General features: G+C 40.6%; 1 protein-coding gene across 9 annotated transcripts in view; it reads right to left on the bottom strand.

Annotated features, from left to right (window-relative positions):
- Positions 1-23,546, bottom strand: part of SMARCD3 (SWI/SNF related, matrix associated, actin dependent regulator of chromatin, subfamily d, member 3) — an 83,716-nt gene that overhangs the window by 14,229 nt on the left and 45,941 nt on the right. For all 9 annotated transcript variants that reach the window (XM_061346300.1, XM_061346299.1, XM_061346298.1 and 6 more), the window contains one exon: positions 9,226-9,348. In XM_061346300.1, the coding sequence (XP_061202284.1) occupies positions 9,226-9,348 (123 nt within the window). The remainder of the gene's footprint in view (positions 1-9,225; positions 9,349-23,546) is intronic.

The following is a 23,546-nucleotide window of genomic DNA, read 5'->3' as shown; positions in this document are numbered from 1 at the left end:
TTAGATCAGAAAGCATTCAGTCTTTGACTCCAGCATGTTACAGACACTACTGACAACCTGTAAGTACTGTAAAATGCTGAGCCTTTAGTCTCTGCTAATCAAAGATATTCTATTCAACAAGCAAAATGTCCTGGGGGTTGTCTTCAGATTTTGGTCCAAAAGGTACCGCAAATTTGTGACACTATTAAGGCAGTGATTATGTCCTAAATGCAACCACAGAAAGATCCTTGCTTCTGACTTATCAGGAAATCAAACAAAGCAGTTGCACAGCTGCAAGAGGACTCCAATAGCAAATGGGCTTTAAACCTATTAAAAATCTTTATTAGAATTAAAAATATTTATTAGAATAAAGATTTTCAGACTGAAAAAGACTCAAAACCTTGAACATCTTCATTAGAATATCAAGCAGAGTAAGGGAACATAAAGAAGGAAAACTCACTTTTGCCACATAAAATGGAATTTAAACAAAAAATAAATAAAAAAATAAATCTTTAAACCATGTTTTCTCTGCTCACATGTCCTTGAAAATGGATCATTTCTTCAGGCTTGCTCTTATTCCAGCAACTCTGTTATTTCCAAGGTTGCAGAAAACTCTGTAAGGTCATTTCTGGGGAGACACAGAGAATCCTCTTTCTATTACTTAAGATCCAGCTGGGGTTGTGCTGTTGCCTTCTTTCAGGAGACTTCAAATTTCTGCTTTTTCTTCTGGTGTTTTACTTTAAGGAGGTAGTCCCTCATCCTTTTTGCCTCGCTGACTACACTACCCTGCACTTCAGCTGGTACAACATCCCCTCCCTCTGGGGGCTCTACCAGGCCAAGTACACCTCAGAACATGACAAACACTAGCCTTCCTTTCTACAGCTGGGCTACCATCCTTTAACAGGAACCTACATAGTAATGCAACTGCAAACAGGTGTCAGCCATCACAGCTGTCATAACCAGTAACTCTAGACCTGACCTGCAGAGTGCAGCCAGATCTGCCACAGACTTTCTGGCAAGCAGTCTAAAAAGCTGTGAAAGAGGCATTTGGCCCTGAACACTGCTTGAAGAGCCAAACATGTCCTCCTCTGCACAGCACCGTACTGACCCAGAAACAACCAAGCTTCCACAATTACCTTTCTTAAGCTGCTGACATGTCCACCTCCTGTTTGTCCCCTTAAAAGAGTTACTGCTCCATTTCTCCTTCTTTCTGCCTTTCCCAAAATGCCCACTACCTATTCTTCCTTACACATCTAAGTGTTGCCAGCACTACTGGCTTCTCATAAAAGCTACCAAGGAGCAGCTCTGCACCAGACATTCTAGGGGGCTGACTACCTTTTTCCAGTTCCAGGAACTGGAATTGCACTTGAACTTGCCCTACATACGTCTATCACCAACAGTGGTAATAGATACTTTGAGCAGTGGCATTCAAAGAAAATACATCTTCAGCAAACATCAGAATCATAACTCTACAAATGAACATTTTCTTTCGACAGGTAGGCTCCTTCTCCCTTCTCCTGTACCATGGCTCTTCTTCTATAAGCTGAGACACTACAATCTCACCTGATGAACCAAGATTCTGGCAGACACTGAAGAATATGGTCTGAATTCCTCCTGAAGAGATCTACCCAGTGAGTAACAACTTCAGCACTCACAGTTATACTGCCATCATAAGGATGATCAGCCTTGGAAGATGCTAGCTCAGAAATGATACAGTCAAGACTCAAGTTTGCTCAGGAAGACCTACATGGCACTGGCCATATATATATACATATATAGCCATATACAGACCATACCGTCCCTTGGTTGAAGATACACACCCAAAATCACTGCACTCAGTTCACTTATCAGTACTCCTGGCTTCCAGAATAATGTCAAGTTCATATCCAGAAGGCTGTGAGTGTGAGGTATTCTTCCATCTCCATCTCATCCAGGCAGGAAATGATACAACATCAGTGATGGGCAACTAGGTTATTGTGCAGCTTAAATACAGCAACGCAATGTAGTTTAGGAAGAAGACACTGCCCTTCAATAAATTCTCCAAATTTCTTAACAGTGCATATTATAGCACAGATCTAAAATCAGTTCTCCTCTCTGTATGGTTGGCTCTCAGAGAACAGAAAAGCAACCAACCAAAACCTGTGGCCTTGATTTTTACTGGTAGGATTCTCAGTACCTTGGAGCAAAAACTAAAGAGAAAACTTGCAGCTCTAGGGCAAGAAGAAAGCATCACATTTAATCTCTCCCAACACACTGAAACTTTTACCACCCACACAGAAAAAATTAACAAGGGGGAACTTGACAGAGACCTGATCAACACTGTGAATCAAATAATCTCTTGAACAAAAATCTATAAATGCTTCATCTGCTTATTCCCCAAGTGTAAGATACACATCTTTAAGATGTATCTTTGACTTGTCTTTCTTCAGCAAAATGAACTGAAATAACAGGCATATTAAAAAGAGGAGCCTTCCCCAAAAAGCACTGTATTTCACTTAAAATCTCTTCCTGGAAAAAAGGAAAAAGAAGAAAAAAAGACACGTGTGTGACAGAAGATTGGGCTTGTCAACAACGAACTACTGCAAAGGTCTCAGGTACAACAGCAGCACAATTGTCAGGAAAGCTCATGTGGAATGAAACAGACCTGAAAAGGAGGCTGACAGGAATGCTGGAACAGCACTCTCCAAGTTCTTAAATGTCATCTTCACACAAATCAGCACAGTTTAAGTAAATAGGTGTAATGCTGGAAATCCATCAAATTCTTCAGAAAACTACCTCTGGTTTATATTGCCTTTTTTTTTCTTTCCAGTTTCCATTAGCATTATATCCTTAAAACTCAAATCAGAATCCAGTCATCTGAAGATACCATGCTCTGTGTGATACCCCCAAGACAAATCTCCATCAAATATGGAAGTTAACGCTTCCTTCAGTGACCACTCAGGCAGGACACAGTACTTACAGGACACTTCCAGAGAAGCTGTGCTTGGGATTTCAAACAAACTAAGTTATCAGAAGATGAATCAAGGAAATCTGGCTGTTGATCTTAGGAAGAGTATTGTATTAACAGCTTTCTATGCACATCTTAAGGATGGATTTCTGTGTACATCAACACAGCATAAAAACCTCATGCATAAAGCATTATAAAAGAATCAAATGTGTCCATATCAGAACTGGAATACAGAGGTATTGCTCACCCAGAGTAGCAATAATCAGATATGTCAAAATTTGTAGAAGGAATAAGATTAGTTAGGTAACTCATGGCAAGAAAAGATGGACAAGAACTTAAAAATGGCCAACTTGAAGCAGGAAAATCAGTGACTTGATAGAATAAGTAAGTAACATGAATACTAAAAGGAGCTACCCAGTATTTATGGAGTTCAAAATTGGACTAACACACGAAGAACGCCTGTAGACAGTTCTAGAAAAACTTCAACTAAAAAAAACCCTGCAAACCTCCAAAAACTTAAACAAATGCTATAGAGGAATAAAATGGAGAACAGTATGAAAAGTAGTCTAAAAAAAATCAGTTACAGCAGCTTATCTGGCAGTTGTATACGGTACTCTTTCAGGAAGAAAATCAGGAGTGGATACTAATGGGTGGTAAGAATAGCTAGGTGCACTGAATTATTCTTTCTCTACAGTTATTGGGAGCACTGAATTTTTTACCTAAGAAAAAAGAACATTAAAGAACATGAAAGATGCATTTAAAATATAGGCTGACCTAAAGAAGGAGATACAAATTCAAACCTGATCAACGGAAGTATGTCATGTATGCTATACAAAGCATAATGAACCATAGTTAACCCATAGAACTCACTGTCACAGAACACAGATTTAGAATTTGCAGATTTTTAAGGCAGAAGATACTTTATTGTCCAGTTTAATTTCCTGTGCAACACAAGCCCTAATCATTCATCCAACAGGGCAGCTCATTTTAAAGGACATCCAGTCTTGACTTAAAGACTTGATATAATGAAATATCTATTACATCTCTCATATCTTGTTCTAGTGGTCATAAATATGCACATTAATTAGTCACAATTGGTCTATTTTTGAACTACCAGTGGGTTGGACCAAAGCCAAAAGCTCTTAAAAATGAAACAAACACAACCCCCCTCCCAACAACAACAACAAAACAACAAACAAAACCAACAACAACAAAAAAACCCTCACCAAAACAAACTCCCCCTAAACCCATTACCCAGGGAAGCCATGGAATGTCCTACCTTGTAGATGTTCAAAACCCATCTGGACAAGGTCCTGGATAACCAGCTCTAGGTAGCCCTGCTTGAGCAGGGGAGTTGGAAAAGATGAACTCGAGAGGTCCCTTTCAACCCCAACCAATCCATGATCCTGTTACTGGTCACTATTAGTAAAGACACTGGTCCACACGAGCTTCATAATTCCTATTGCCACTGCATGTGGAGAGGGAGGGTGATCATGCAAGATTTTATCATGTTCTCATCAAATACTTCAGCTAGTTTGTGATGGGTTAAGAATGCACACTCTCTTTGCTTGTTTGTGTCAAGGCTGAGGAGCTTTTTACCCAGCGGCTTGATTCAGTGCTAACTAGTTAAAAGCAGCATAGTATGGTAAGGCTGTGGGCACAGGCTCTGCCAATAAGTAACTATCCAGGCAACAAGCCAGCCAGTAATGCAGTAACACATGTTGATGTGGTCCCATTGGCAACTCAGTCCTCTCAATAATAACATGCGTAAGAAATCCCAGATCAGTCCAGAGAAGACAACCTGGGAACTCCTAGGGCCAAGTTCAGGGTACCCAGGAGGAGGTAGATTCACCTAAAGCCCACTGACTCTGAGGTGACCTTCAAACATTAGGTGACTGCAGATCAAGACACATGTTGAGACTAACGACAACCCAACTCTCTGTACATATAACCACATACTAATTAGAGGATGTATCTGTTGCAGACTGATCTCTCACTTCAGGAAACTACAAGCTATTCGGCTTTTTTTCTTTATTTTGTAAATTTTATTGTTGATGATAAAGACGAGAAAATTCCTAATAGAATTCCCTCAATATATTGTTTTGTTTAAATTTTAACTGGCATAAATTCTGTTTTACCTTCAACATATTTCTACTTTAAATGGCTTGTTCAGACATTTACCCTGAAGAGCTTTAAGATATCTTACGAAAACCACTGTAGTGCTTGATGGGGTCTGGGGTCACTCAGCTGGCAGCAACAGTAAGTCCAGGTTACAGGTCTGTATCATGTAATGCATTTCAGAACCAATGAAGACACCATTTCAAAAATGAAATCTCTTTTCCCTCTCCTTGGAGTCTTCTCTGACATTTTATTCAGGCACCTTTTCCCTGTTTGTTCTTTTGCCAACATTGTCATTCAGCCTATCTGTTGATACTTTTCCTCCCCTCCACCTAAAAGGCAGCCACTACCAGTCCCTCCCTTTTTTTCTTTTTGTATTCACATATAAAAGCCAAGTGTCATACACAAGGTGAATCTTCCTTCCTCTAGGTTGTTCCAGAAGCGCTTTTCTGCATTATCATTCTAGTTTGAACCATTCATTTTGACACTGCATTCCAGCTTTAACAAGTCAGATATCACTAGGGTCTTCTGCAGCAATACTAGGACTTTTCTATTGCTCATAACTTTTAATGACGTTTCAAAGCAGTTGGCAAGTGTTTTATAGCAGGAATTCCTCCACTTAATCCCAGCCAGCGCCAAGTCCAACATGACAATCACAGAAAAGGAAGTACACTGCTCATATGCCACAGGCATCAAAGTACAGAGGGGAATCTACAACAGCCAAAAAGTGATAGAGCTGCCACTGCTCTCAGTCACTTAAAATTTTCCTTAGTAATCCCCAGCTCTTTTTCCATAACATCTCATGAAGAATGAATAAAATGCTTTGCTCAAGTTGGAGTAAATGATACCAACTGCATTTTCTGACTGAAGTGAGTACAGGTTTGATTCCAGGAGCTCAATGCCAGTAGGTTTCAGAGTATAACACAAAAATCCCCAGGTATTATTCATTCTTCTGCCCCTAAGAATATCCCTTGCAGGTATAGAACTCAGTACACAGCAAAGATGAGAGTCTCTTACAACAGAACTCTAGAGCTCAGATACAGACCTGAGTGTGCTGTGGCTCAAGGCATACTGAGCAAAAAAAAACAAAAACAAAAACCAACCAGTTTGGCTGGAGGGTAGAGGATCATGCAGAAACCTTTGTGTTTCAGAAAAACAAAATGCAAATTTCCTTCTGCCAGCAATCCAACAGTAATTCCTCAGTTATCTTTAAACCTCAAACTGAGAAAAGTGCATTTAGTTTGAGGAACTCAAACTACGCACAGATCTGGTCAATATCCCCCACCAGTTCAATGTGAAAGAGCAACAGCCCCTTCTTTGGGTGAGACAAAAATATCATCTGTGGTGCCAGGGCTTGGAACAGGAGCCTTGCTTGTGGGATGGGTCACTAGATGCTCTGCTCTCAGCCAGGTGACCTTGATATGAAAATCATCTCAGTCTTAAAATTGTGTATGTCCACAACTAGTTATCTCAGACTTAGACAATGGAGAGAAACAGGCACTTTTTAGGGCATGATTTATCTATATTCTTTTAAACTTCTACTTACTGTTTACCGTACTGTGCCCTGAACTCCACTGCCCACACTGACTAAATCTCTTGACTATAAAGGGAGTCCAGAGTGACTAGCTTACATATAAATAAATATAATGTAGATGTCTATACTTAGCCAAATAAATCCCACTCCCAAAGTCCACCATGGCCTTAGCTGTCCAGATTTTCAGTAATGCATTCTTCTTTAATGACATCTACTTGTTTGGAGTTGAGCCATGAGGTTTCTGTTTCCTTCAGGCCATGGAGCTTGCTATATCTGTATCTCTGGCCACACTGAAGTCAAACAGCCCTGTCTGCCTGACTCCCTCTTAAAAAGTCCTTTATGGAATTCTGAGTGCATGAGTTTTCCATAAGGTCAGTGCAAGGACTCGCAATGAGTGGCATGCAGCAAATACCACTCTGCAGATGAGAATGTAGCCCAAGCACACAGGACTGACAGAAGAGAACATGCTAGTACCTAAAGGCAGAGAAAAGACAAGGCAGCATCTGGAGTGAATAAGCTGGGAGCTGAGAAGGGTTGCTAACAGTGGTAAAGTGAGCTGGCAGGTGGTAAAAGCCATTTCCGCACCTTCAACCAACCTCACAATCCCTAAGTCTCCTTGCTTTCTGAGCAACCCCACAGCTGTCATCTCTGTTTCAAGAGAGCAACTGTTCACAGAATGTCCAAGTAGGATCAAAAGGCCAAACAAATGTTATACACTGTTCTCAACCAAAAGCGTTTGAAACATTTTCCCTAAAATTCCTCCAGAATAATTAGTCTTCAGAGAAAAAAAGTCAGCAACACTATACCATAAACTTGTGGTTGCCAAAGACTGTTTCTAGCTACAACGCAATCACTGTGACCAATATGGTAAATGCAATTACAACTGGTAATTCGGAGCAGTCCTGCATATTCCCTACATATTATCATATGCCTCAGGCAAATTTAAATTTTTACCAGGATTACAATCCCAGCTTGGGAACCACTGTTTTAAGGCAAATATTTCAAAATTACAGAAGCTTTGATAGGAGGTAGAAATGTAGAGATAACTCTTATTGCTGTTACTAATGCTCCAACTATAATAAAATGAATACACTTAATATCGTAACAACCTCAAATTATCTGGGCTTAGCTCTCTTTTGAGAGGTCTTGAATTTCACAGATGCTACATGCTAAATCTAGACATGAATTTGAAAAACATCTGATTGATCATTCTTTAGATGTTAACTAGCTGAGTAACTGATATTTAAAATGTCTGCTGAGCCCTAGATGGAAATGGAATTTTCTGTCTATAGTTTCTGTAGAGTGCTGTGCCTCCTGACTCTTCCCCATTACAGGGCCCTGGACATCACTGGATATTCAGAGCTGGAACCTCATGTACTGGTCAACTCCCTAGTTAAAGAGTTTGCCACAGAACAAGCATCTTCCTGCAGACTTATGAATGCAAGTCTAAGTCTTCAATTACTTTTAAACATGGACAAGTTCCTAGCTAGTTTAAAATGATGGTGTTTTACAGACATTAAGAAGCTAAGGCAAATTATTCCAAGAGTCAGTCCAATCTATTATATACAACAGTTTTTTACTACAAACTTGTGATTTAAAGCATTCACACTTCACTTCCTATCTATAAATAGATATGTTAATGGAACTTAATTCTTTCAATTTTTTTTTCTGTTTCATATATATGAACTTGAAAAACATCAGCGGTAAAAGCCTTCCACATCTTATCACATACCTGTACAGTGACAAACAGAATGGAATCTTGATCTTAGGTTGGGCTGATACCCATTACTCTGGTACACACAAAAATGACAGCTTTACTTCACAACAGACATGCAGCTACAAAGCTTTTCATACTACAGGACTTACTATATGAATGAGTATAAGCATTCACAGTCACAGAAATGAAAAGAAATTCTTCACAATGGAAGTGGCCAAACATTGGAACAGGTTGCCTGAAGAGGCTGTGAAACCTCCATCCGTAGAGATTTTCAAAATCCCACAAGGCCTTGACAACCCTGTTTTGAGCAGGAGGTTGAATTAGATGACTTCCAGTTTCCACTTACCTAAACTTTTCCGTGATTCAGTTAACAGACTCAGAAAACTTAGGAAAAGACTATTTCAGTAGGGTATTATGTATGGTGAAGTGCTGGGCTCAATCGAATAGAAATTGCAGAAAATGCCATCCATTCTTTTCTTACATAAATCATCCTTTAACAGACTATGTGAATGTGTACATTTTTGCAGGATCTTTAATAATTTTCCTGTAAGTCATTCTTCCCATTATATGTTTTATTATTACACAAGTTTAGTTTATGACTGAGTTCTAATAAGAAATTTAATATATCTCTTCAGCACATCCCTCTAATCTCTTACTTTCTTTTTAATCATTCTAATAAAAAGTTCCAAAGCCAGTGTTTATTTATCCAGAAGCTATTATTCTCCTTATTAAAGCCTTTCAGAAGACAGAGCTGGTAATATCCACAGGATTTTCCCCACCACTTTTCTATGCATGCTGCTCCCCAGCTGCTTATTCTTAGGAGCTTTGTCTGACCTGTTAACAGGACTTTTACTGGGACGATCATTCCACCATTTAATACAAGGATTTTTTTTTCGCCCTAACTTAATGTATAAAGTGTTCATTACATACCTTCATTGGCCTCTTCAGTGCTTCCTGAATATCCACACGCTTTCGCATAATGGTCTGGTCTAGTTTGCGTTCAAAGGCCAACAGATCCATGTAGGCTTGGGACTCAGGAACCAGCTCCCGGATCTGAGAAGGAAGCAAGGAATATCCAAGCACTAGAAGCAAGAATCTACTATGTTCTAGAGCAGTAATACCAACACCTTCACAGACCTTAGACAGATGTGCTCAGAAGGAGTTACCCCTAAAGTAGTTCCCCATTAGTGGGGCAGGTCTCAGCAGCATAGTAGAAGCATATGACTGTAAAGCTGGAGCACAGAACTAAAGCTAATGAATTCTGGAAGACCCAACTGAATCCACAAGGTTTGAATCATGGATCTTTGGTTGTTTTTTTTTTCAATTGAGGTTTAGCTACAGGCAGCCTGGGAGCCACTGCTCTTAGCAAAGCAAAGCACAGTAAATTTGTCCTGTTTAAACTAAAAAAGTATTGGTTCTTTCTAGACTAAAAATAAAGGGTGCATGTTCGTGTTGATTTTCTGAAAACAAATGTTATCCATCATAAGTAAAAACTGCCCTTTAGTCAACACATCTTCTTGGCTGAGATGAAACTGAACTTCACATCAAGGTTTCAACATGACCAGCTATAAGGTGTCAACTTAGGATCTTGCCAACATTTACTGATATTTCAGTACACTAGTTAAACTACATTAGTTCAATTAACAAACCCCATTTCTATTTCCACTTTTCCAAAGAAGTTAGCAGAGGAAGTGATATGAAGTGAAGTGGAAGACCTAATGATCTGAGCTTGGAAATGGGCAAGTACACCCTTACATTAAAGAGTCTGTTCTTAACTGGGAGTATGTCAGGCAGGCAAACCATAGAAAAAGGAACTCTAACTAATTATAATAAATCTACTGGACTGCCTTGCCTATTTCTACAACATTCACTCTAGCTTTCACCTATATAACTAAAATATTTAACTTTTACAATACTTCTATAGGAATTAAAAGGTAGTTCATATTCCCATTCTGCTTTAGAATCAGAAGTCGACAGTTTTAATCTGATGTAAGACACAAACACCTATGTGAGACACACCACGCATACACCTGTTCGCCCTGTTCTGCAAGGACACAAGATCTATTGCACAAGGTCATCCCAACTGTCATCTATCCTAGCATTGTGTCTCTGACAGCATTTGAAAGTTGTTGCCCTTTAGTACCTACAACAGCCTGAGGCATGGTGTTCTAGAACCTATGTGTGAAGAAGTACCTCCTTTTGCTCATTTTGAACCTGCCATCTGTTAGCTTCATTTGATGCCATCTTCTTGCATAGTTGGAGCAGCAGTCGGAAGGCATTCCTTAGGCACCTTCTTCATCCTGCTCGTACATTTCCCTTAATACTTTTCTTCTCCATCCTGAAGAGGAACAGTTCTTCTCTCCTGTATTTAGACTGATCAATACTATCAAATAAATGCTTCTTTCAACCTCATTTGTTTGTTTGTTTGTTTGAGATACACTATTTACAGCAGGACTGACACTTTGGAGAAGCAAAAAACATGGAGCCAAAAACTCTGTTCAGCTTTAGCTAAACCTCTGTATTTTTAACTGCTTGTATCCTTTCACAAAGTCTTAGTATCAGCAAGATAATAAAAGAACATGAACATTTTTAAGAGTGAAGCATAAAGAGCAAGCATTGCCCTGGAAACATCAAGGAGTTGCCATACAGCTTGCAGAACAAAGACAGGCAATACTCCCTCCCCACACAGAATACAAATCCTTGGACCAACAAAATACCCCAATGCTTTTATCCTGTCACACACAAAAGACAAGATTCCTCAGTTCCTTCTGCATAGAGGAAATTAATCATGCTGTACTGCAGTCAATTAAAAATTCTGAACCTAAAAGAACAGCTTCAGTTCATGAACTCCTAGGCACACAATGAAGCAGGTTGCTGGCCTACACAGCCCTCAAGACTGAGAATATACTACAGCTGTCATAGCTTTCCAGCTAGTTTGCAGGATACTGGACCCCAGATGTAATGAAATTTCTAAGAAGCTTGTAGAAACAGCAGTAATCGTCAATGAATATTTCTATTTCACACTTTGACATCTTACCACATGAAAGTGAAAGGGTATTTGAAACTATAACAAAACTGGATATTAAAAATCATAAGATGTTAAGAAAGCATAAATACAACAAAGATAATACTGCATATAATTCCTTGAACTGCAAATGGCTGCAGTTTGGAAGAATATAGGGGAGAAGAACTGCACCTGCCTGTGTTTGTATTCTTCTGTATGTGATATGATCACAGTGAAGACAGGACACTGGGCTAGATCAAAGGTCCATCCAGGCTAGTTTGGGCTGCTCTTACAGTCTTTTGCTCTCTCACACTACAATTGGAATAATCTTTTGGAGGCATGATAATGTTACCATTACACACTCTTTCACAATTTCCCTCAAGACTGATAGGAAAATTAAAGGGGAGCCCTAGAAATACAGCATCGCAATGAAGAATTTTCTTTGTTTCTGGTACAATTTAGCTCAAAAAAGATAAAGGTACTCTTACACTTCAGCCAGCACTAAATAACTATTCTTTCCAGTCTTCTTCATAAGTAAGCAAACCCCAATTATCTTGGTGTTTATGTGGTAAGAATTTGCCTAATTCCTTCCTGTTGCATAATTTGCCCTAACTATTCACAGTTCATAGCTCCATTAAAGCCACTGCTCTTCTACAAAAGTTCTAACTATGAATGCATAGGGAGTATTTCAAGACCTGAATTCTCTGTTCTGGCCTACATCTAATCCAAGAAACCCTAGTAGCAGTATCCCATCATCTGAGTTTTGAAGCATGTATGTTAAACCTTAGGTTAGAATTATATGGATAACTGGAATAGATTATTATTAACATTAGTGAGATAATGCCTTTCTAGAAGTCAGGGGTTCCTTTTTTTCCAATTGTGAAAATGCAAATGTTTCAAAAATTTAAAAATCAAGAAGAATATATTAAATTATGCACCTTTATCCTTGATTTCCATGGATTATTTATTGATGGTGACAAAAGAATGGAAAAATTGTAAGTGGGGGCAGTGAGGACAATGTGCAGAGAATAGCAGGATGGGAGATGCTCTCACCATTTCCTTGTAAAAGCAGCACAATGCAGAGGCCCCACCACATGTGTCTGCAAACAAATGTGCAAGGCTTATCAAACCGAAACAGAAACCAGGGAACAGCTGCAACACTTTGTTTCTGGAATATGAAAAGTACCACGGGATAATGTCTATGAATGGCAGAGTATGACAGCTTGGAAGGCTGTCACACTAGGTAAGGCTTCACCCAAATGCTGAGAGTTGCACTGGAGCAGGTGACACTGCAAGCGGCATCTCCTACAAAGCACCTGATCAAGAAGGGGCCAAAGCCCTTCTGAGACATCTGGAAGAAGCCCCATGGCTGCAGGCCCTCATTCTCATGAGAAAACTTTAACCACACGGACATCCATTTTGACAGCAGCAGCACTGAAAATGACCCATTCACTGATGTGTCTCCAAATTGACAGTGAGGGACTTTTTAATTTAAGGTAACTGATAGTCTTACTTATGCTGTCACATTTTTAATTAAGACCTCGTTGATAACAGATCAAATGGCTTGAAGAAATCCAACAGTATCAACGCAGTTTCTGTTATCAAAGAATGCTGTGATCTCCTCAGAAGAAGGCAGGCTTGCTGAACAAGATTTATTTTTCACAAAGCTGCACATGGCATCAAAGTGCTCAGATGTCTTCACTCAGGTAGGGGTACAAAGATCTTCTCAAACAATGTAAAACTTAACAGTGACAGCAAGAGAAGCCCAGCCAGGGAACAAAAAGATCCTTCCTCATCTACAGAGCAGGAAATCTTCCAGAGGGGAAGAGAGATTCCCCAACTCTGAATTTGTATTTTGCTGTCTGCCTGTCACCAAGAAGTAGAATGGCTGTGAGTGATCCCTAACTGGACTTGGCAGCTGTCAAGCAGAGAAGAGAACATGAGAAAAATATTGTGTAAACAACAGAACTGCATTCTCCCCTCCTCTGCACCTACAGCAGTCACCTAATGCAGCAATCCTTAGCACAGAGGCAGAATGCCCAGTCCTCACTTCCCAACTCTGAAAAAAAAATTGTGTTGTAATTCAAAAATTTCTTCCTTCTCTTTTTACTTTGACATCCCATTAACTCCTAGTCCTATCCCTTACTTAGCCCCATCAAAACCATCATCACCCCAATAATGCAATTGCGTTGGGGAATGGTGCATTTGTAAATTTATTTAGAATGTTACCTTCATTCTGGCTGTCTCATTATCAAAAAAATATTAGCAAAGAGTTTCATGAGATGAAATATTTATCTGTTTTTAGTCATAGAGTTACGGGAACAAAACCAAGAAGTTGTATTTTGAACTAAAGCAAAGAAGAAATGTGGAACCAGGACAGACAAGCAAGCTTGTTATGTGCAGATAAAAGACACAAGAAAGATTTAGACAGCATTACTCTGATTTCCCTACAATGTCTTAAACTGAACGTCATGAACATTTCCTAGTTACGAAATACAGTCATGGACATTTAAATCTAGACTAAACTCTCTCAAGTACACCAAAGAAACAGCTCAGTTTACAAGGCTATAGAGAAAGATACACATTATGTCAAAACTGATCTCATGTGTCCATTCCAAGTTAATTACTACTGTGGCTGGAAGAGTACTAAAAAGCATCATGTGAATTCCAAATTTAGTCTTCCAAGTATCAAGAGACCTAGCTGTATCACTCCTGCAAGAAAATTATGTCCCATCCATTCCTTAAAGATGCCAGAAATAATGGTAAAAATAAAACAGATATTTTAGACTTTCAAGTGGTCCTTAGGGATACAATCCTTCACGAGAACTTTTTGAGGAATTCCCAGTGACATACAGATAAAAAGCAAACACTGGCCATGCATTGCCCAAGAAAGCTGAAAAAAGGCATAAAACACAAAGATTCCGTTTTCATTGTGGACGAGTGATACACAAAACCTTACATCTTTCATCTACTTTGACCTGACGTTTTCATTAAAATGATCCAGAAGTGGGCAAGAGACATAAATGCATTAAAAGCTGTATAATTTTTAGTTAATCATGACTTGAAAAGACTGTAGGACACTTCAGAAAAGATTTTTTCCAAGGTTGCTGATGGAGCTGCATGCTGGCAGCTGAGCTGCAATACTGAACAACCACAAAAGAATGCACAATGAAGCAAGTAATTTCTCTGTACTGGTAGTACTAATGAGACCATGGATACTGATGAAAGTGACTGAAACTCGCTGTGGATAAGTTAATGAAGTCATCTGCATGAGCAGCAGCAAACAGACAAAGATGCAAGGTATAAAGAAGAGGAAGGGTCCTGGGACTCTTCTAATTTAACCTGAACATAACAAACAGAACCTACAAGTGACACAGGATAGGGAAATCAGAAATAAAGAAAAGGACAGGTATATGCATCCATACCGTGGTGATCTGGGAGAAATAAAACAATACAAATAACTGAATACAAACAAAATACAAAAAAAACAAAACCCCAAAACAACAACCTAGAAGCAAAGGATGTAGGACACAGCTACAGCATTGGGACTTTCACTGCTTCCCAGGGAAATCTTATAAGAACTTAGGAAATGGTAGGGTAGGAAACAATAGCCCAGAACAATAGGAAATGGTAGAGAAGGAAACAATAGCTCAGAACAATAGGAAACGGTAGGAGAAGAAACAATATCCCAGAACACCACTGTAGCCTAAAGTGGCCAGTGCAGTTCTTACATCCATAAGCAGGAAGACACGGAGCACGAGTAAGGATTTTATAATTACTGCCATGCTCGGCAGTAACATAATCACTAAAAAGCCACTAGAGTCACAAGTGAAGAAATCTACTGACAAACTCAAGACAATTCTGAGAAAAGCTATTGAGATGATTAGCAGACAGAAAAACACCCTTTATAATACAAGGTGTCATGAAGCCAGTTAATTTAGCTCAGATTAGAAATAAAGCGAAAGTTCTTAGGAATGAGTGTAACCAGACACTGAAAAAACGTGACAATGACTGCAGGGAGTATTTTGTTACTAGTGATTTTAAATACATACACTCTTACAGGAGTCATGTAAAAGTTAAACAAAACCAAACCAAAGTAGCAGTAAGTCCTCATGATAGCATCAGACTAGTTGCATGACACTCAAAACAAATTAGTACTTTTAGTCTTCTCCCAGAGGATCAAATATGTGTCCTTTCTTTTCAAAGCCTTCCATAAGAAGGCTTGCCAATCTCTAGTAAAATTAAATACACCTCTTCATACAGCTATAAGGAGCTGATATACAAGTATGCAGACCATAAAGAACAGACAAGAATACTAGTATCAAATGACAGAAAAAAAAAATAAATCTGTCAGTGATGGAAAACCTGACCTTAAGCTGGAGACAAGAGGTTTCCTTGAGTTTCTCTCATTGCCATTGACACAACCAGAAACAGACACACAAACAGAAACAGATGTGACATTTCCCATCTCTGGAAAGAACAAAGCCATCTCCCATGCTCTTAACACTACAGAAACAGACTACAAAACATAGATCTCCAATATTCTCAAATAGCAAACATGTTAGTTCTTGATTCCGCTGTTTTGAAAAATAAACGTAATCATTTCTGTGACTTCTGCCATCAGAAAACACAGTACCTAAGAAATGCATTTTTGGCATAGACAGTTTTCTAAAGGTGGTTGTTTGGGTTTTCATTAGCATCCCCAGGTGAAGTGTGGCCACCAGCAAACCTAAGAAACAGATCTGTGTTGGCCTCATTGACACCCAGCATGACTGTATGTGTAATCTTTCCTGCGGACAAGACTATAAACCATTCCATCATAAACTTAACATTGTAGGATACAGAATTCTGAAAGAATCCGAGTCTCTTCAGGTGGAGCCCTGACAGGAGTACTCCTGTACAGTAGAAAAAGGTCTATATACAGTTCAGCCTTTCTTGATCTTCACAAATCCTCAGTGTCAAGGCAGTCAACACTTCTTTGCTAGTCAAGACGCAACAGATGCACCTACCACAGCTCTCTCCAACAAAAGACAAACACCAAAGTCACCCACATCCTAGTAACAATCCATTTGAACTTCTGAAGTTATGTTGATGAAGAGTCCTCAAACACACAAAGGATTCACAGAGTACCTGGCAAAGCCATGATATGGTGGACATCCCAAAATAATTTGGATCAGAAAGACCTCTGGACATCCTGCAGACCAGCTGTTGCGTAAACCAGGTTCAAATTATATCAGGTTACTCAGGGCCTTGTTCAGTTGGGTTCTGAATGTCTCTAGCCAAGGATGGACATCCCACAGCATCTTTTGGCAGCCTGTTCCAATATTTTGTTGTGCATCCTACTGTTGTGCACCTCCAAGAGGAGGCTGGCTCTGCCTTTTCCCATCATCCCACACAGCAGTGACACTCACCAGCACTCTCTCCCTTTCACCTTCTCTTATCAAAGCTGGACAAACCCAGCTCTTGCAGCATCTCCTGGTAGGCATGTGCTTCAGCCCCCAGGCATCCTGGTGGTCCTCTGCGAGCCTCACACCTACCCAGCTTGACAGGGTATCACGTCTCTGTGGTACTCTGCCCACAGGTCCAGACACAGTTTCACAAGTGTGGCATAGCTTCTTTCCTCAACTTGATGACAACACTTGATCTAAAACAGTCCATTTTGTAGTTGGCTTTTGTCACAGCTGGCTCACCTTGCAAACTCATTCTCTATGAGGACCCTCAGGTCCTGTCCTGCAAAAATGCTTGCTACCCAATTGATGCCCACCTGTACCACTGCATGGAGCTATTCTGATCCAGGAGCAGAACTCTCTGTTTGCCTGTGTTGAACTTTACACGTTGAACTGCCCTCCTGTTTCTGCAGCCTGTCAAGGTCCCTCTGAACAGCCATGCTCTGACCCTGATGTAGGCTCAGGGATCTGGGAGGCCTGGGGACACGGCATACCATGAGAAACAGAGGCAAAGATAACACTGAGTGCCTTGGCCTTTTTCATGGCTTTTTGATATGAGCAGCAGAACCAGACCAAGACGTGGGTTTTCCTTAGTCTTCCTTTTGCTGCTGATCCACTTGCAGAAGGCTTTCTTGTTGCCCATTGCATCCATTCCTAGGTTCAATTCCAGCTGAGCTTTGACTTCCCTAATTTCAGATTTGCACGCTTGAGCACCATTGTGCCATTCCTGCTGGGTAGGCCAGTCCTGCTCACACCTCCATGCACTCCTTTTTTGCATCTGAAGCCAATCCGGAATTCCCTGCTTGACTCTGCTGGCCTCCTGCCAGGCCTGCTCAACTTTCTGCACTCTGGTCTGATCATTCCCCTTTGCTTTGAAGAGGTTGTCCTTGGAAGTTCAGACAGCTTCTCTGAGCCCCTTTGTCCTCCACGACCTTTATATCCCCAACCCATTCTTCCTTCTTTGTAACAGGTTCAGCAGAGCATCTCGCCTTGTTGGCTTGCTGACTGCCTGTGTCAAGAAATGGTCCTAAATCCAATCCAGGAATCTCCTGTAGTGCTTGTGCCCAGTGCTGCTGCCCTCAAAGCAGAAGTCAGGGTAGTAAAAGCTTCCCCATGAGTATGACGGCCTCCAACCATGGGGCTTCTTCCAGATGTCTAAGAAAGGCTTTGTTTCTTTTTTGATCAGGTAGATTGTACATAGCAGACAGACACCAGGCTGTGACCTGCGTAACTTTAGTTTAAACTAAAGATAATTAAAAAAAACCCCAAAACTACACACACACCCCCAAAAAACAACCAAACAACAACAACAAAAAACATATACATAAGAGTGTGCCCTTCAGATTGATGCTTCTTTCCAAGTGAAAGTCAGCCATCATTACAGGTCCCAGAAAAAAAATATAAACAAATGAGGTCCATTTCAGGTAGGAACAATTGAATTCTTCCCTACCTGAGCAGGGACAAACAAAACAGTTTCAGCAACTAGCCTTTCTCTTTTTTCTTTTTTCCCTCAATAAAAAACCCCAAACCATCAGATCCTAATAGACAGAGCTTTGGCTATTTCCTTAGAATTAGGCTAGCCTGTAATTTCCATCTTTGAGAGAGGTAACAGAAGACAAAGGCTCTTGCTCCCCAAGGCTGACAAACCCAATTCTTGGGCCAATTTTTTTGCTGCCTACAGCAGATGCACACAACCTACATATATCAAAAAGTATTTCGAAGGCAGCATTTTCACAGGTGACAATGACTGAAGTCTAAATTACCAACTACTGGCCAGTTTTGCTGCTAAGAAACTTTAGCCTATAGCTTATTGACAATATCCACTGTTCAGGCTTCTATGGTAGTCAAAGAAGGATAGGTAAGGGCTGACACTCCTTCGAAATTCTAACTCTGTGCCACCTTGTGAGTCTTGATCCCTAAGAGAGAGTGTTTCAGGGAAGATTTCCAACTGGCTACCACAGAGCCAATGATACAGCCCAGTAACATGACAAAAGCAATTAAAACCTGTGCCATTCTGAATTTTACGGCCACATGCAGATACCATTCAAAACCACAAAGATCCTGCAACGCTACAAGCAACATGGTGAGCAAGTGTTTCACCAGCCACTCTTGATAATCAGTTATGAGCACTAATGTGGGCAGATAGAAGCAATATATCTAAGCACCTAAGCTCCACACTGTTTATATTTGAATGTTTAATTACATAAAAGAAGGCTGTAAATCACATCTATGAATTAGGATTATGAGGCTTCCTTACGAGTTACTCTCAGAGTTCTAGTAACAGCAATTCAGTAGCTCCTTTATGTTCAGTGGCTGGGCAGCATCTATGACCCAGCCAGACCTCTGAGACATGCAGTCCAAAGAAACAAGTGGAGATGTGACAACAAAGGCGATCATCTTGGAAAGCATCAACTGTAGAGCAGGGAGTCAGATGGCATATGAAAGCAGCATTTCTGCAGACTTCTGCTAGAGATGCTCTATGGAACAGCAGCTGGATCACAGACACCAGTTTGAAGGGATGTTGGGAGGTCTCTAGTCCAACTTTCTGCTCAAAGCAGTGTCGACAATGAGGTTATGTTGTGGTTTGAAAGATCCCACAACCTCTCTAGGTTCCAGTGCTCGAATGTCCTCTTGTGAAAAAGTTTCTCCATACATGTAGCCAGCTCCTGTCCTGTTTCAGCTTATGCTTGATGGCTGTTATTTTCCTGCCATCCTCCACTGAAAAGCTTGCCTCCATCTTCTTGACCATCCTCTCTTAGGAGCTGGAAAGCTGCTGTTAGATTCCCTCAGATACATCCTTCCTCCAGCTGAACAAGGACAATTTTCTCAGTCTCTCCTCACATGCTGAACCAGCCCTCTGACCAACATGACAACCCTTCATTGAAGTCAGTCCAGTTTGCCAATGTTTTTTAATGTTTAAAACTAAGCACAGTGCTCTAGCTGCAAGCTACCAAGTACTGAGGTAATCAAGTCTTTCAGTCTCTTGGCTGTGCTCCTGTTCATACAGCCCAGGATGCTGTTAGTCTTCTTGTGCACACTCAGCTCACTGTCCACCAGGGCCTCAATGGCCTTTCCAGCAGTGCTGCTCCCAGCCAGGCAGCACCAGCAAATGCTTAGTGACCCCTACTTTCCCAAGGAAGAACTATGCATTTGACCTCACTGAATTTCATAAAGTTCCATCGATTCGTTCCAGCTTCCTAAATGGCTGCCTGTTCTCAAGCATACTGGCTGGTTCCCCCCTACTCCATGATTTGATGTTATCTGCAACTTTTATAAGCAAGTACTCCTCGGCTTCCTCCATGTCAATGTCAATGTTCCTTCACTGATAAAAACGCTAAACTTAACTGCTGCCAGGAGAGTACCCCCACAGCCTGGCACTGTCTTCCCAGTAGAGCACAACACATTAGCCACCACCCTTTAAGTCAAATCATCCAGCCAGATGACTGTCCATGCATCCAGTCCAAGTTGGCTTGGATACAAGACTATTATGGGAGACAGTGTCAAAAACTTTGCTAAAGCCAAGGTAAGTTATATCCACTGCTACCTCTTGCTCACAGAGCCAGTCATTTTATCAGAGGATGCAATCAGGTTTGTCAAGCATGATTCACCTTCAGTAAATCCATGCCCATTGTTCCCTATTACCTTCTTCTCCTTTATATGTTCAGAAATGTGTTTCAAAGAGCAGTTGCTCTGTGATTTTCCCAGAGACCAAAGTGAGGGCCAATTGGCTGCAGTTCCTGGAATTGATCTTTTGGCCTTTTGCAAAGATGGGTGCAACGACTGCCTTTTTCTAGTCACTGGGAGACTTTTTCTCCAGTAATCGCTGGCTCAATCCCTGTCCATTGCTGGCTGTTCCTCTTGAACATGTTCAAGGATCACAGAGGTATGGAAGACATTGTTAGCGCAGACTGAGACAAAGGCAACTTTGAGTACTTCAGACTTAATATGTCTCTGTTGTCACTGTATCACCCAGACCACTCAGCATCAGGCACACATTTTCCACGGCCAGGCTTTTATTACAAGTGTAACAAAAGAAGCTTTTCTTGGTGCCTTTGACATCCCTTGGAAATCTCAACTCCAGCTGAGCTTTGACTTTCCTGATACTGTATGTCCAGGTAAAATTTCTAAATTCCTCTTTTGTAGCCTATCCCTGCTTCTACCTCTTATATACTGCCTTTTGATGTTGGGACCTCCACCATGATCTCCCTGCTTAGTTAAGCTGGGTTCCTCATAAATCTGCTCATTTTCCTGCATATCAAGACAGACTGCTCTTGTGACTGGAGGGTCCTTAAAGACCTGCAAGCATTTATAAGCCACTGTGCCCTTTGGAGCTGCTTCCCGTGGAATCATACCTACCAGTCCCCGGAACAAGCCAAGTTCTGCTTGTCTGAAGTCCAGAGTCTGTATTTCATTAGCCTCCTCCCTCATTTCCTTCAAGATCTTGAACTTGTTGCTATATTCAAGGCTGCCACTGATTATCACATTCCTAACTATTTTTTCCTTATGAGTGAATAGCAAATGCAGGTGTTCCTCACCTCTAATTGGGTCAGATGGAGAAAGAGGTGGGCAACAGCCATGTAGTGACCAAAAACCAAAAGGACAGCTATTATGGTATGGAATCTGTGCAGAGAATCTCATATGGTGGTCTGTGAATGGCAGCAGGAGCTGACTGAGTATTTGTGTAAAGGAGGATGAAGTAGAGAGGATGAAAAGGAGAGGACAGTTGTACAAAAACTTGTCAGCACAGCTAGACAAAAAGTCCTCACAGGAATCTGGGGACCAGTAAGAAGAACAGTAGCCAATATTAAGTGACAAGCATGCTATTTAAGGAGAAGCAGCTTGCTGCTTCAAAGTTGCACTCCACTCAGCAAGTTAAATGAGGAAAAGCAGAAACATAGCTATGAAGTCAGAATGATTTTCAGCTGAGATTCTTGCATCAGAATGGGTAGGCAAGGAAGCTGAAGAAACAGAACAGTGAAAAAATATAATGACTCACAACTAAAAGAAAGTAAGACACTGACCAGAAGTAATGAGGAAACAAAGCCTAGAGAAAAAGGAAGCTAAGTCTGAAATGCAGTCGTGGTTCTCTACAGACAGTTTGTGGCCTGAGGTCGACTTGAGGCACAATTGCTAGACTTGGGTCACACAGGCCACGTCAGCTCCAGAGATCTAGGTCCTCAGTTATGAATGAAGATGCCTATGAACTTTTCCAAAATTGAATGAGCATTTCAGTGACCTGAGAACAAGGGAAGGATCCAGAGATAAGGAAAACAGGGTTAGGTATTGCCTACTGCGCAGAACTGGAGTTAATATCAAATACATTATAAAAAATGCTGCTTTGTTACATTACGGTACATCAGCCTGAGGTTAACCAAGCCTTTCTTTTAATTAAAACTGCATTTTAGACAAAGATATGCAGTAGATCAAATCAACTTGCATTTAGAGTAAAGCATCTGACATGCAGTCTTGAAGGGAACCAGTACTTAAGACCAAAAAACAGGGAACAGAACAAGAACAATCTGTGATAAAGAACTGGCATAGAGAAAAGTATTAAGCAGGAAGGACTTCATGCACCATTTTTGAAACTAATTTTATTTAGATATATTCATTAACAGCTCCAGCACAAGGAGAAGTACGCTAGCAAAACTTAAAATGACAAATTTGGGTGGCACTGTCAGTACAAGGCAGAGGATAGTACAGAGAACATAAGGAAACTGAGAACTGTATAATAGAAACAGGATGAAATACAGCATTACAAAGCACAAGATCATGTTCCTCAGAGTCTATACCCATAATTCCTGCCGTAATACATGAACTCATCAGTTGCAAATAATAGAAAGCAGAAATACTTGTGAGTATTAGTCAATCACAGAATGACTATATGCTGTATCAATGTGGCAAGGCCATAAGAAATAAAAGCAATCCCAATCTGCATTACTAGCTATTTCTAGTAGAAATAAAAATGCATTAGTGGCATTCAAGCACTGGTGATACTGGTAATCTGTACTACTGTATTTGGTTCTGGCATCCTGAGAGGTAGATTTAGAGGCTCAAAAGAGGTGAATTTAACCTGGAATAGATATAATGAAGGACTGCAAGGATTAGAATTATGAGGAGCCCCTCTTACCTGGTAAACCAAAAGCACTTGCCTTTAGCATAGCAAGAAAGACAAAAAAAACAACCAAATAACAAAAACCTGACAGATCTAAAGTATCTGAGAAGTAAGGAACCTAAGTTGAGGCAACAACTGTGCCATGGGTTCCAGACAAAGGGAACCAGACTGTATGTGTGAGGAGGTCCCATGCAATTCCATAATCCTATCTTTCTACATGCAATAGTTTGCTAAGTTGAACTTTCTCATATAATATATCCATCAAAATTAAAGCCTTGTCAAATAGCTGATCTGTAGCTGCTGAATAACCCTACCCAACTAGAAATACGTTCCAGTGCTATAGCACAGGCTTGATCAGAGAGCCTGGAAGTCCAGCAGCAGGTTATCTGTGCCAACTGCCTGACTCACTATCACCACAAGTAACACTAAGAACCTACCTCCTTTTCCACTATTACATAAGATGGTTTGCAAGATAAAAATCTGTTTATTATCTTCCCATCTCCCCTTCACAGTTCCCAGAAAACTCAAAGCAAGAGTCTGCAAAAGGTCTGTGGGTAACAGAGGCTGACTGGCTGGAAAATACACCAGAAGTAACTCTGGAAAGTTGGAAGTTTTACCCTGTGTTCCATGCACATTCCACAGTGCAAATCTTCCACTTGACAGGACACCAATGCAGACAGCATTTTCC

This window comes from Neopsephotus bourkii, unplaced genomic scaffold (genome assembly GCF_033783945.1).
Source record: "Neopsephotus bourkii isolate Nb327-2 ecotype Australia unplaced genomic scaffold, CSIRO-AGI_Nbou_v1 NB_272, whole genome shotgun sequence".
Lineage (NCBI taxonomy): Eukaryota > Metazoa > Chordata > Aves > Psittaciformes > Psittacidae > Neopsephotus > Neopsephotus bourkii.
This window is presented reverse-complemented; position numbering and strand designations above follow the sequence as displayed.